The sequence below is a fragment of the Hyperoodon ampullatus genome (assembly GCF_949752795.1).
Source record: "Hyperoodon ampullatus genome assembly, chromosome: 3".
NCBI lineage: Eukaryota > Metazoa > Chordata > Mammalia > Artiodactyla > Ziphiidae > Hyperoodon > Hyperoodon ampullatus.
The window spans coordinates 165,218,693-165,232,494 of record NC_136916.1 but is presented as its reverse complement, the minus strand read 5'-3'; the positions used below and the strand labels follow the sequence as shown (position 1 = coordinate 165,232,494).

Sequence of the window (13,802 nt, the reverse complement as noted above, 5' to 3'; positions counted from 1 at the left end):
GCAGGCTCAGTAGTTGTGGCTCACGGGCTCTGGAGCACAGGCTCAGTAGTTGTGGCACACGGGCTTAGTTGCTCTGCGGCACGTGGGATCTTCCCAGACCAGGGCTCAAACCCGTGTCGCCTGCATTGGCAGGCAGATTCTTAACCACTGAGCCACCAGGGAAGTCCCGTAGCTATTATTATTATACCCTCCTTTTAAAGGATGGGATTATGAAGCCTCCAGGAGAAGGTGCTGAAAGTGGTAGAGCTACTTTATGGTTCCAAATTGCAAACTGTGTTTTTAAAGTCCTATTCTAAAAGTAGAATGTTTTGTGTCACAGTAAATATTTTTGCAAATTCCATGTTGATGTTTAAAAAAACATAATGGATTCTATGCTAATTTCTGTTTTTTATAAGCTGTAACTTTTGGCTATAAATATTCTTTCCTCCAGAGTTTTTCAATATAAAAAAAGGTTATTATTTTTTAAATATTTAGATCTTCATTAACTTAAAACTTTTACTTTTGTAGGGATTCGTAACTGGAGGGAAAGATGGGGTAGTAGCTCTTTGGGATGACTCCTTTGAAAGATGTCTCAAGACCTATGCTATAAAAAGAGCTGCTTTGGCCCCAGGATCTAAAGGTGATTTAAGATTTTGAGATTTGTAGGAAAAAAGATTAATTGCTATTAACATGGTGGGCACTGAGGTGGAGCACATGGGGTATATTTTTCCTTCTTTACTAGACAGGCATCAGAGTTCAGTAAGAGAAGCCACTTAACTGGATGCCAGAATCATTGCTGTCCTTTCAAAATCTATTTTCAGTGATACGCATAGTAATATATAAACAAATACAAGATTATCAATGTTAATTTTTAACATTTTTAATTTTTCAAAGAAAATCGCCATGTGAGTGTCACATTTGCCACCAGTCAGGGTATTGTTTTCAAACTTGGCCTTTTGTTTCATCTTAGTGTTTTGTTGACTGCCCCTCTCTAGCCTTGCAGGCCCTTCTTCCGTTACTCTTTCTCATAGTGCGTTAAGGCACTACAGCACTCTGTTTCTGACCTGCAGGCCTTCCTGTATGCTGTCACTTTTGCCTAGAATTTCCCCTTTCTCCTCCCTCCTGCTTCCTCCAGTTACCTGACCATATGCTTATTTTTCAGATCTCAAGCACTGTTTCTTCTAGAATGATTCCTTACACTCCCATCCCCTCTCCCCCTCACAAAAGGTTAAATTCCCTTTTGTTCCTCACACAAGGTCTGTTTTCCTCTTTGTATGCTCTGTGAGGGCAGAAGCTTGACTCTATCACGTTTACCAGTATATCTCTGAAGTCTGCCTAGGGTACAGTAAACATAAATGAATTAATCTTAAATCAAATTGAATTAAAATTACTAACCAGAATATTGTACATGCTCTAAGAGGGTCAGGAGGTGGATGAGGGGCAAATGTAAAAGGAAAATAAACAGCTGTCAGACTGGTAGTAGGGGATCTGGAATAATATAGAATCATGGAATTGTCACATATAAATGGTACTTACTTTTGAGATTAGTAAATTGAATGATTGGGGAAAATGTGGTACATTTATTAGAATACTTAAAATATAGGAGAAAGCAACCGTGTAACATGATTTGCATTGTCAAAATAGCATCATTGGCAATATATACACCCGTGTATTATAGTAACTTCATACCTAGAAGAACATCTCCGTTTAACATTTTAGGTCTTCTCTTGGAAGATAACCCATCTATACGTGCCATATCATTAGGACATGGTCATCTTTTAGTTGGCACAAAGAATGGTGAAATACTAGAAGTGGATAAAAGTGGCCCAATAACACTTCTGGTCCAGGTAATTTTAAATGTTAATATGCTTTCTTTTCCCTTTGTATACAGTTGATTCAATACATAAGAGCCAGAAGTTGGCAGTGGTGAAAAATAATGTTAAATTATTTAGGGAAATATTTGTTAATGTTAATATTTACAAAACATAAATTTAATCATAGTTAAATGAGTAGCATCTGTAAATAATATGCACATTATCATGTAGAATAATTGCCAATATTTTCAGTAATTTCTTATTGCAAAGCAAGAAACCAATAGAAAGAAAAGCCAGTTGTAATTAATTTAACCCAGTCCATTTATTTCATATTTAATTTTATTTCTTTGAAGTACATTTGTTGACCCTAAGGCAGTTGTTTTTCTATGAAACTCTTCAGTTTAGTTCATTCTTTCTCAAGTTTCTAACTTAGAAAAGTAAAAAATGAATGTATGCTAAAATTTTACTGCTAAAAACATTTATTCATGAAAATATGTTAGTGATTTTGAAAATCCAGAAGTACAGACTTTGTGTGGCAGAAATATAACATAAAACAGCAGGATTAGCTAATCCTTAACATTTCCATCAAGAATGTTGTATTAATTTTTCAGGTTTACATTTCCTATGTATATTATGGTTTTTGATACTATAAAACACAGCAGGTGAGGTAGTATTTACTCTAATGAAAAATTGTCCTCATGCAACTCTGTATAGTAACACGTTTTGGGTTTGCCTTTTACCCTGAAAAAGAATTATGTTCTTTCTTAATGCAGACTGATTTCTTCTCCAACCCCCACTTCACTCCTGTTAAGACACCAAAGAGCACATGTAGATGAGAACATTGCACATGCTTTAAGGTTAACACAATATCCTGATGCAACAAGGAGAATTTGTAAGCAAATAACAAAACATTTTATATTAAATTAACTGTCAGACTTTCATGTCTTACTCTTTAATTTCAGTCACATGATATTCCTTTGAAGTAAAAAGATGTTAGAGTCACGGTATTTAACGTATTTATGATCTCTTGGAAAATATAAACACAAATACACTTTTACAGATGAATCCATAGATGGACCTTTTCAAAAATACAATTTCATGATTGTAAGAAAAGATTTTTAGAAGTCATAAATGACATTATTTTTTAAATATTTATTATAAAGTTTAAGATTTCACATATCTACTGTCTCCTAAATGTCAGGAACAAGACAGGATACCAGGTCTCACCATTACTGTCCAACATTGTATGTGAGGTCTTAGCCAGTCCAGTAAAACAAAACAAAACAAAAAACAATTAAAGGTGTACATGTTGGAAGCAAATGGATGACACTGGATGGATATCAGTATTTGTGTATATTATAACCCTATGCCTTGAATATTCAAGAGAATAAACTGAAAAATTATTAGAACTAATTAAGGAGTCCTACAAATTGCATATATGCAAAGTCAACATGTAAAAGTCAGTAGTATTTCTACATATCAGCAATGACCAGCTAACACATATGACACAAAATGGTACTCACAAATAAAACTATATAGTAACCAGAAATAAAGATGGCTAAAAATATGCAAGACGTGTATTAAAAAAACTATAAAATTTTACTAAAGGCATAAAAGATGTAAATAAATTCTGTATGATCATAATCCATATCCTAATGAGATTTTTCACAAATTCTGGAAATATTTTGTTTAATCATCTAAAAGAGAAACTATTCAAAAATAGTCAAGAAATTTTTGAGAAACTCTCTGTGCTAGAAATAAAGATAATATAAAACTATAGTAATTAGAAGTGCAGGAATGTATGTACACAGTAGAAGTGCATTCATGTATATACCAAAAACAACCACGTACAACAATGTTTGTAGCAGCAGTATTCTGTGGATCAGTTTGGGGACTAGCACCTCTTAACAATATTAAATCTTCTGATCCATGAACGTGGATCTCTCCATTTATTTAGATCTTCTTTAACTTTTTTCAACAATGCTCTATAGTTTTCAGTGTACATGTCTTGTAGTTATTTTGTTAAAATAACTAACCTCATATATTACTTCTAATAGTTTTTTGGTGATTTTTTTAGGATTTTCTGTATACTGTAAGAGATTATGTCATCTGCAAATAGAGATAGTTTTACTTCTCCCTTTCCAATCTGGATGCCTGTTATTTCCTTTTCTTACCTAATTATGCTGCCTGGAACTGCCAGTACTGTGTTGAACAGAAGTAATGAAAGTAAACATCCTTGTCTTGTTTCTAATTTTAGGGAGGAAGCATCCAGTCTTTTACCATTAAGTATAATGTTAACTGGATTTTTCATCTTTGCCCTTTATCAGGTTGAGGAATTACTCTTTTATTCCTAGTTTGTTGCTTATTTTTATCATAAAAGATTGTGTCACATATATATGGAATCTAAAAAAAAATGGTTCTGAAGAACCTAGGGACAGGACAGGAATAAAGAGGCAGACATAGAGAATGGACTTGAGGACACAGGGACGGGGAAGGGAAGCTGGTACAAAGTGAGAGAGTGGCATGGATGTGTATACACTACCAAATATAAAATAGATAGCTAGTGGGAAGCAGCCGCATAGCACAGGGAGATCAGCTCGGTGCTTTGTGTCCACCTAGAGGGGTGGGATAAGGAGGGTGGGAGGGAGACGCAAGAGGGAGGAGATATGGGGATACATGTATATGTTTAGCTGATTCACTTTGTTATACAGCAGTAACTAACACAACAACGTAAAGCAATTATACTCCAGTAAAGATGTTAAAAAAAAAAAGGTTGTGTCATTTATCAAAAGCAATCAGTATATTGAATTAATTGATTTTTGGATTTTAAACCAACCTTTCATTCCTGGGATTAATCCCACTAGGTCACGGTATATAATTCTTTTTATATGTTGTTGGAATAAGTTTGCTAGTATTTTGTTGAGGATTTTAGCATCCATATTTATAAGGGATATCGGTCTGTAGTTTTTTGTGATGTCTGTCTGGTTTTGGTATCAGGATAATATTGGCTCCATAAAATGATTTAGGAAGTATTCTGTCCTCTTTGATGGCCTCTTTCCCTAACCACATCCAGCTGTTAAACTCCATTAATTGCTCACTGATTACTCTATTGTTTCCAACATTTTCCTGGAGAATAAATTCCTTCACAGGCTAAACTAATCAAATTCAGGCTTCTTAAAAGGGACAGTTCCCTAGGTTACTGTTTGAGATTTGTTCTGAAGTTAAGCAGTCTCTTCCCGTTGTCTATGAGATTTTCCTGTTTTTCCTAGGCAGACTAGCTGGCCTTCATTTTAGCCATGTCCAGTGAGTCAGTCTGTCAGTTGCCTCCCAATTAACTTTCATCACAACCTCCATTGTTTTCAAGAGCACCTTTAGGCTTCAACTTTTCCACATTGTAGTAGATGAAGTCAGTTGCTTTGGGAAGAGGCGAGAAGCTGTTTTATGGCCTGCTTCTCTCTCTCCCAGAAAAATTTCTGATCCAGGGCTCTGTAGTTGAGGGTGAAAACAGTGGAATGCTTCCTTTTTCTGAGTGTCCCTTGCTTTAGATCTCAGTGCTCAGTTGGTGGAGAGGGAGCAAGTAGCCTCAGGTCTTCTTGAATTGACACTGAGGCCCCAGTATTCTTACTGGCCACTGCACCTAAGATAGAGCCTCCATCTCAGAATAGGGGGTGGATAGAAGGAGGGAGCTCCCACCTCTCAGCAGCAATCACCAAGAATTTAGCCTCAATAGCAGGTAGCTGGGGGCAGGATGAGAAATGCTGACCCCTGCCCCTTCTGGGAAGAAAGCTCCCCTAGTGGCTGGGGAGAGAGACAGCCCTTGTTCTTGGTTACATCAATCTGGTATGGAGTTTTCATGTCAGTGAGTGGGGAAGAGGGAGAACAGGGGTGTCTCGGTTCAAATACAGTGAACTCACTGTTCTTACTGAATTTTAGCAGATTTTCTTGAGTAAATGTTTCTTCATTTGTTCTATTTCCTCGAAACCATTTCCAGAGACTTAATTTTTAAAAAATAATTTCTACCAGTTTCACTGGTGCACAGGTCTGCAGTACTCCCTTGCTCTGTCATGCAGGAAGTCCCTTCTGTATGGCAATTATTAGCATTCCAGGGCAGCCAATTCCTATTTTCTCCACATTAAACGTTGTAGGATTTTGAAGCTAATTTCAGTAGCAACTTGATTATATTGTAACTGTTTAGATAAAATTGTTATGAAGGTATTTTAAGGTGTATTCCAAAGATAAAGAGAAAAGTTTTATTAGATTTATCTATTATTCATTATCCTATCATTATTATATATTATTGAATGTTGTCTTTAGTTTTCTTCTAAATACAAGTATCTTTAGGTTAAATTGACCTTAACTATGTTTTATTTACAGGGACACATGGAAGGAGAGGTGTGGGGTTTGGCTACACATCCTTATCTGCCCATCTGTGCTACTGTAAGTGATGATAAGACCTTAAGAATATGGGATCTGTCTCCTAGTCATTGTATGTTGGCTGTCCGGAAACTTAAAAAAGGTAAGTCCCTCTCAGACTTGAGCATAGATCAAATTGTCACAATTTTTTTTAGTTGAAATATAATTGACATAGAACTTTATATTAGTTTCAGGTGCACAACATATTGATCCAATATTTGTAAATACTGTGAAATGATCACCATAATAACATCACTACGCATACTTACAAATTTTTTTTTATTGTGAGAAGAACTTTTTTTTTTTTTGCGGTATGTGGGCCCCTCACTGCCGTGGCCTCTCCCGCCGCGGAGCACAGGCTCCGGACGCGCAGGCCCAGCGGCCATGGCTCACGGGCCCAGCCGCTCCGTGGCATGTGGGATCCTCCTGGACCGGGGCACGAACCCGTGTCCCCTGCATCGGCAGGCGGACCCTCAACCACTGCGCCACCAGGGAAGCCCGAGAAGAACTTTTAAGATCTACTCTCTCAGCAGCTTCCAGCTATGCAATACTGTATTACTGTATTACTAACTGTAGTCACCGTGCTGTACATTACATGTCTATGACTTCTGTACTTTATAGCTGGAAGTTTGTACCTCTTGACCCCCTTCACCCATTTTGCCACCACTGGCAACCACCAGTCTGTTCTCTGTATCTTTGAGCTTTTTGTTTTAGATTCCATATGTAAGTGGGATATAGTATTTGTCTTTCTCTGGTTGATTTATTTCACTTAGCATAATGCCGTCAGTGCCCATCCATGTTGTTGCAAATGGCAAGAGTTTATTCTTTTTTTATGGCTGAGTAATCTTACAGTGTGTATGTATGCATATATATGTATATACATACAGACATATTTATACCACATTTTCTTTATCCATTCATCCATTCGTGGACACGTGGGTTGTTTCCATATCTTGGCTATTGTAAATAATGCTGCAGTGAACATGGAGGTTGATATACCTTTTGACTTAGTGTTTTTGTTTTCTTCGGATAAATACCCAGGAGTGTAATTTTTTGAGGATCTCTGTTTTTTTTTTAACCTCGCTTCAATTGGACATTATTATTGTTTCATGCAGTCAGTGTTTACTTAGATTTATCTATGCTTATGCATTTCTTTGTTCACCTTTTCTTCTTGTATCTCAAACTTTTTCTTTTGTCATTTTCTTCTAAAATACAGTTTTAAAATATCCATAATAAGGACTTGTTGGAAATTCTCTCATCTTCCTCTGGATGAACCAGTGGCATATAAGACTAGGACAGTGGGAGTGGTCTATTTTGGCAGGAGAAATATTTTATCACTGACATTGCAATTCTTTAAAAGCAAAAAAATTTTTATTCAGTTTTATTATTGTTGTTTTAAAATTTTTGATTGGCAATATATTGCCCCTCAGGGGGAACTGTTTCCACTGCCCTGCCCTTGGTATACTACTAGTCTGAACATGTTTTCATTTTTTTTTTTTTTTTTTTTGCGGTAGGCGGGCCTCTCACTGTTGTGGCCTCTCCCCTTGCAGAGCACAGGCTCCGGATGCGCAGGCTCAGTGGCCATGGCTCACGGGCCTAGCCGCTCTGCGGCATGTGGGATCTTCCCAGACCGGGGCACGAACCCGTGTCCCCTGCATCGGCAGGCGGACTCTCAACCACTGCGCCACCAGGGAAGCCCTGTTTTCATTTTTTACTCTCATTCTTGAATGCTAATTTAACTGCTTCTGGAGTTCTTGATTCAGAATTATTATTCCTGTGGTTTCCATTGTTCTCTTTTACATCATTCTACAGTTCTGAGGTTTAATAACATTGTGCATGTATGTGGTTTATTATTTATTTATTCTATTTAGGATTTGTTGTGTTTCCTGAATCTTTGGACTTATGTCTTATATCAGACCAGAAAAATTGTCTACCAGTATTACTGGCTCCTTCTAGGAGTAGATCTTTATATTAGGTTGTAGAGAAAAGTCATGATTCTGTATTTTTGTTTTTAAATATTCTTCTATACTCACTTCATTTTTACTTCATCATCATTAATTCAAGAGGAAGACAAGTGGATTTTCATAACCTTAAAGGGACACGTATGGTTCATAACCTTAAAGGGACATACTGGTTGACGTAATTATAACAAAATACTGAAGTCATAGTGGTTTAAATATTATACAACACAGTTATCTCTTTCAAATATTCAGTAAGTAAATACTTTTTTCTTCAGAAAATGAACATGCAAGTATTATGGTCCTGAGACTTAACATTTTATAACTAAGTCATTATAGTTTTGTTTTGTTTTTTGTTTTTTGGCTGCGTTGGATCTTTGTTGGTACACGCGGGCTTTCTCTAGTTGTGGCGAGTGGGGGCTACTCTTCATTGTGGTGTTCAGGCTTCTCATTGTGGTAGCTTCTCTTGTTGCAGAGCACGGGCTCCAGGTGTGCGGGCTTCACTAGTTGCGGCACGCGGGCTCTAGAGTGCAGGTTCAGTAGTTGTGGCACACGGGCTTAGTTGCTCCGCGGCATGTGGGATCTTCCCAGACCAGGGCTCGAACCCATGTCCCCTGCATTGGCAGGCGGATTCTTAACCATTGCACCACCAGGGAAGCCCTAAGTCGTTATAGTTAATATAAACTATCCTATGAAAATTTTGCCGAATAATCCAACTAGTTATAGAATAACCAAAGTATAAATATGCAACATGAATTAATGTCTGTATTCTTAATGTGTTTAAAGTCAGTATTTTCCAAATATTTGCCAGCCTTTGCATTTTTCTGTATAATGACATATTGGAAAATTCCTATTAAAAACTCATATTTGTGGCTTAAGCTTTTAACTATAATCAAACCTGAATTTTTTCCTCCACCCCCACCCTCCACTACCCTCTTGCAACCACTAATCTGTTCTCTGTATCAGTTCATGTACCTTTTGGCCATTTGTATGTCTTCTTTGAAAAAATGTCAATTCACATCTTTTGCTCATTTTTAAATCAATGTGGGTTTTTTTGCTGTTGAGTTTTATGAGTTCTTTATTTATTTTGGATATTAGTCCCTTACCTGATATATAATTTGCAATTATTTTTCCAATTCAGTAGGTTGCCTTTTCATTTTGTTGATGGTTTTCTTTCCTGTGCAGAAGCTTTATAGTTTGATGTAGTCCCACTTGTTTATTTTTGTTTTTGTTGTTCTTGCTTTTGCTGTCAGTCAAAAAATCATTGCCAAGATCTATGTCAAGGAGCTTAACACCTAAGTTTTCCTCTAGGGGTTCTGTGGTTTCATATCTTACATTCAAGTCTTCAGTCCATATTGAGTTAATTTTTGTGTGTGGTGTAAGAGATAGTGGTCCAATTTCATTCTTTTGCATGTGGCTGTTCTAGTTTCCCAACACAATTTATTGAAGAAGCTCTCCTTTTCCCATTGTACATTCTTGACTTCTTTTGTAAGTTAATTGACCATATGCATGTGGGTTTATTTCTGGGCTCTCTATTCTGTTCCATTGATCTGTGCATCTGTTTTTATGCCAGTATCATGCTGTTTTGATTACTATGGCTTTGTAATATAGTTTGAAATCAGGGAGTGTGATGCCTCCAATTTTGTTCTTCTTTCTCAAGATTGCTTTGTCTACTCGGGGTATTTTGTAGTGCCATACAAATTGTAAGATTATTAGCTCTGTATCTGAAAAATGCCAGTGGAATTTTGATAGGGATTACATCGAATCTCTAGATTGCTTAGGGTAGTGTATATATTTTACTAATCCATGAGCATGGATTGTCACACACCTGTTGATAGACATTATAAAGTTCCATAGGAATTGTGGGTTCAACTCTGTGCCTTCTAGGCCCTCAGCCTCTTTCTCCTCCAATGTAGTGTGTTTCAAAATAAGAAATCATCATCATACGTATTTTTTTTATTGTATATGTCAAACCAAACTGTCAACCAGTTATTTTATCTTCTACAGTAAAATTGCCTGACAGTCAATTAGTTATGTACCAAAAATGTTTGCGGCAAAATGTCTATGGCAAAGAAGCTTACAGCAAAAATACTTGATATGATTAGATATAATAGTGAGAAGAACCACTCCCACCTCCACCTCTTGATTTCCAGACCCATGTATTCTGCCTATGAGGTAGACAGCACCATATAATGGTCTATGCTGTGAAGCATATACCACATCCTATAAGACAAAACTCTGGTCTTTCAGGATACTGTTTCCCAAAAGGTGCTATAAATTAGTTTTCAGTAAGCCATTCCATCATTCTGTTAGTAGCCCTCTGTGGGTGATGAGGGTATGTGATAAAGTTAGTTAATTCCATGGGTATGAGCTGAATGCTGCACATCCTTCGCTCTGAAATGAGTTCCTTTATCAGAAACATGGAATTCTATGATGGTGGATAAGGTATCCTGTGTGTCCACAGGTGGTGGTGCTAGCAGAAACACTGTGAATAGGGAAGGTGAATCCAAAGTTCATGTGTATTCCAGTGAGGATGACTCTTTGTCCTCTCCATAATGGAAGAGGTCCAATGTAATCAGCATGCCACTAGGTGTCTGGCTAGTTTCCCTGGGAATGGTGCCATATCAGAGGTTCAGTTGGTCTCTACTGTCAGCAGGTTGAACACTCAGCAGTAGTGGTAGCAAGATCAGCCTCTGTAAAGAAAAGCCCATGTTTTTTTAACCCAAGCATAGACTCTGTCCTTGCCACCTTTGGCTCACTAAGCAAGTGCTAGCTGGCTAGGAAAAGAGACTGCCTGATGTCCATAGAGCATATTATTTTGTCCATCTGATTATCAAGAGCCTCCTCTGCAGTGGATGCCCTTAATTGGGCTTTCCCTAGGCCACAAAAATCTTCACAGCCTATGCCCTTTCTGAGAGTTTTATGCACAAATCTATTTTCTAGATTTCCTTGTCTCTGATCTTCCAATCCTGTTTCTTCCATCCCTAACTGTTCATTCAAGTAGTTAACAGTGGCTAATGAATCAGCGTAAATCTGTCTATCTAGTTGTCTCTCACTACAAAAGTGGTAAACCAGATGTACTGCTTGAGAGGCTGCCCACTGGGAAGTTTTACTTTTACTGCTGTCCTTCAGGGTCACCCCTGAGTGGGGCTATGATGCTTTCAGGCAGGTACCAACATATTGTGTAGGAACATCTGTAAGTCTGGCTCAGATTTTTTCTTTCTCAGTCAGCTGATCATAATGAACACCTATGAGGCCATAGGTGTAGATTGAGAGAGGGAAGAGGCCTTGCACTATAGGATTTATTGCTGAAGGATTCTGAGCCACCTGTTGTTGATATAAATTACTTGTAACTTCCAGATCTCTCTAAGCCTGGTCTTTTCTATTCTGTGTCCAGTTGATGATAGATTGCTGTTGTGTACACCCAGTCAGTGGCTAGGTTGGTCATGTAACTTTCAGTTCATGAAAGGAAGCTCAGGACATACAGTCACCTGATATCCCATAGTTAGGCATTTACTTACTGTCTAATAAGACCTAGTAGCAATCCAGAAACTACTTCTCAAAAGGAAAATAGTTATCTGTAAAGGAGGGCATGGAATTTCTCCCAGTCCAAAGTATGCTTCTTTGGTAGCTTTCCAGAGGTTCCATACAGCATCCCTATTTATCATAGACACTTGGAGTATCATTGAATCTGCTTGATCATAAGACCAAAGTGGAAGATCAGCTTGCCTTCTCTTGTTCTGGTCCCCACTGGAAGCTTATGAGTGGCTTGATAGATGGAGAGAGCAGCTCACTCCAATGTGGTATGTGTTGCTTCCCAAAAGGCCTACCAAGCATTCTGCTCCTTTTGTTCGTGGTAGGTGATGGGAGGTGTAGCAACTTGTATTTCAGTTGGAGGGAATGTCTTGACATATTCCAGATCACTGGATCCCCAGAAACTTCACTGAGGTGGCAGGGTTCCTGAATTTTTGTGGGAATTATCTGCCACTCTCTTGATTCACTTCTGTCTTACTAAGGCGTCTAAAGTATTATGCTTGTTGCTTCCTGCTCCCCAGATCCATTCAGCATAATGTCATCAATGTAGTGGACCATTGAGATGTTTTATGGAATGTCAAGATGATCAGGATCTCTGTGGACTGTATTATGGCAAAGAACAGGAGAGTTGAAATAGCCCTGAGGCAAGGATTTGAAGGTGTCCACAGATACAAGCCAGGTAAAAGCAAACTGCTTCTGGTGGTCTTTACAAATTGGTATGGAGATAAAAGCATTAACCAGGGCAATAGCTGCAGCGAAATGCTAGGGACTGTGTTAATTTATTCTAGTAAAGATCTGGAAGAGTAGCTTCAATTGGAATCATAACCTGATTAAATTTATTATCCAGAGTTATTAGCTAGAATCCATCTTATTTCAGCACAGACCAAACAAGCAAAGATGATGTGATAGGTATTCTTACCCCTGCATATTTCACGTCCTTGGTAATGTCACTGATTTTTGCAATTCTCAGGCTTATGGTTTTGTTTCTGGTTGTCTTAGTAGAGAGAGGAATTTCCAGAGTTTTTTTTTTGTGTGTGTGTGTGTGGTATGCAGGCCTCTCACCGTTGTGGTCTCTCCCGTTGCGGAGCACAGGCTCCAGACGTGCAGGCCCAGTGGCCACGGCCCACGGACCCAGCTGCTTCGCGGCATGTGGGATCCTCCTGGACTGGGGCACGAACCCGCGTCCCCTGCATCGGCAGGCGGACTCTCAACCACTGCGCCACCAGGGAAGCCCTTCCAGGGGTTTTTACTTAGTTCTTCCTGTTGTAATGACCCTTATCCCATGGATCACAGAGCCAGCCGTAGAGCATTCTACAAGTTGCCAAGTATATCTGTTCAAATTCAGGAATTGGGTGGGGTCCACAGACCACCTGGGTCCACTATGATTCAAAATTGGACTTAGATTCCATCTATCACATGATCACCATAAGGCCCCACTTTTACTGCTTGTACAATAGCAGCTTTTAGTGTTCTCAAGAACTAGTGTCAGTTCAGAGCCCATGTCTAGTAATTCCTGAAAGTTTGGATCTTTCCTTTCCTTCAGTTCACAGTCATTCTACTAAGTGGCCACAGATCCTTGGAGAAAGATTTATGTTATACACTTGTGACAGTGCTACAGGGTTCTTCCTCATTGGAACTTGGCCTTCCTTCAATCAGGGGGCTCTGAGTATATGAATTGGCTTAGGTCTGAAAACTGGTTGAGAAACTGTGACTCTCCATTGTGGTGATTTAAGTCAGGTGTTTTAGCCACCAGGTCTGGAGTTTTTCCTACTTATAGATCAAACACTAATCTAGTAAGTTACTTATTTCGTTCCTGGAGACACCATGATTAATTAGCCACCAACAGAAATCTCCACAGGCCAACATATTCTGATTATTAGTACATCCCTGCTGCCCTTTTTGATAAAAGAATCTACCTTGTTTTTGTTGGTTAAGTGCTGCTGCTTGACCTGTTTCTCCAGGATTATCTTTTGAATCAGGGAGCCCATATTAATGGTGACATTTCCCATTCCTGACCTTTATGGGAGGACAGTCACAGAGCTTTTCAGTCATGCAGGTGCTGCCCTTAATTAATGTATTTCTCAATGCTTTCATGAAGGGACTA

At 38.4% G+C, this 13,802-nt stretch overlaps 1 protein-coding gene across 2 annotated transcripts in view; it reads left to right on the top strand.

The window, feature by feature from the left end:
• Positions 1-13,802, top strand: part of EML5 (EMAP like 5) — a gene marked incomplete at both ends in the record, with an annotated part of 162,265 nt that overhangs the window by 97,198 nt on the left and 51,265 nt on the right. For both annotated transcript variants that reach the window (XM_079700244.1, XM_079700243.1), the window contains 3 exons: positions 508-619; positions 1,699-1,826; positions 6,168-6,309. In XM_079700244.1, coding sequence (XP_079556370.1) covers positions 508-619; positions 1,699-1,826; positions 6,168-6,309 — 382 coding nt within the window. The remainder of the gene's footprint in view (positions 1-507; positions 620-1,698; positions 1,827-6,167; positions 6,310-13,802) is intronic.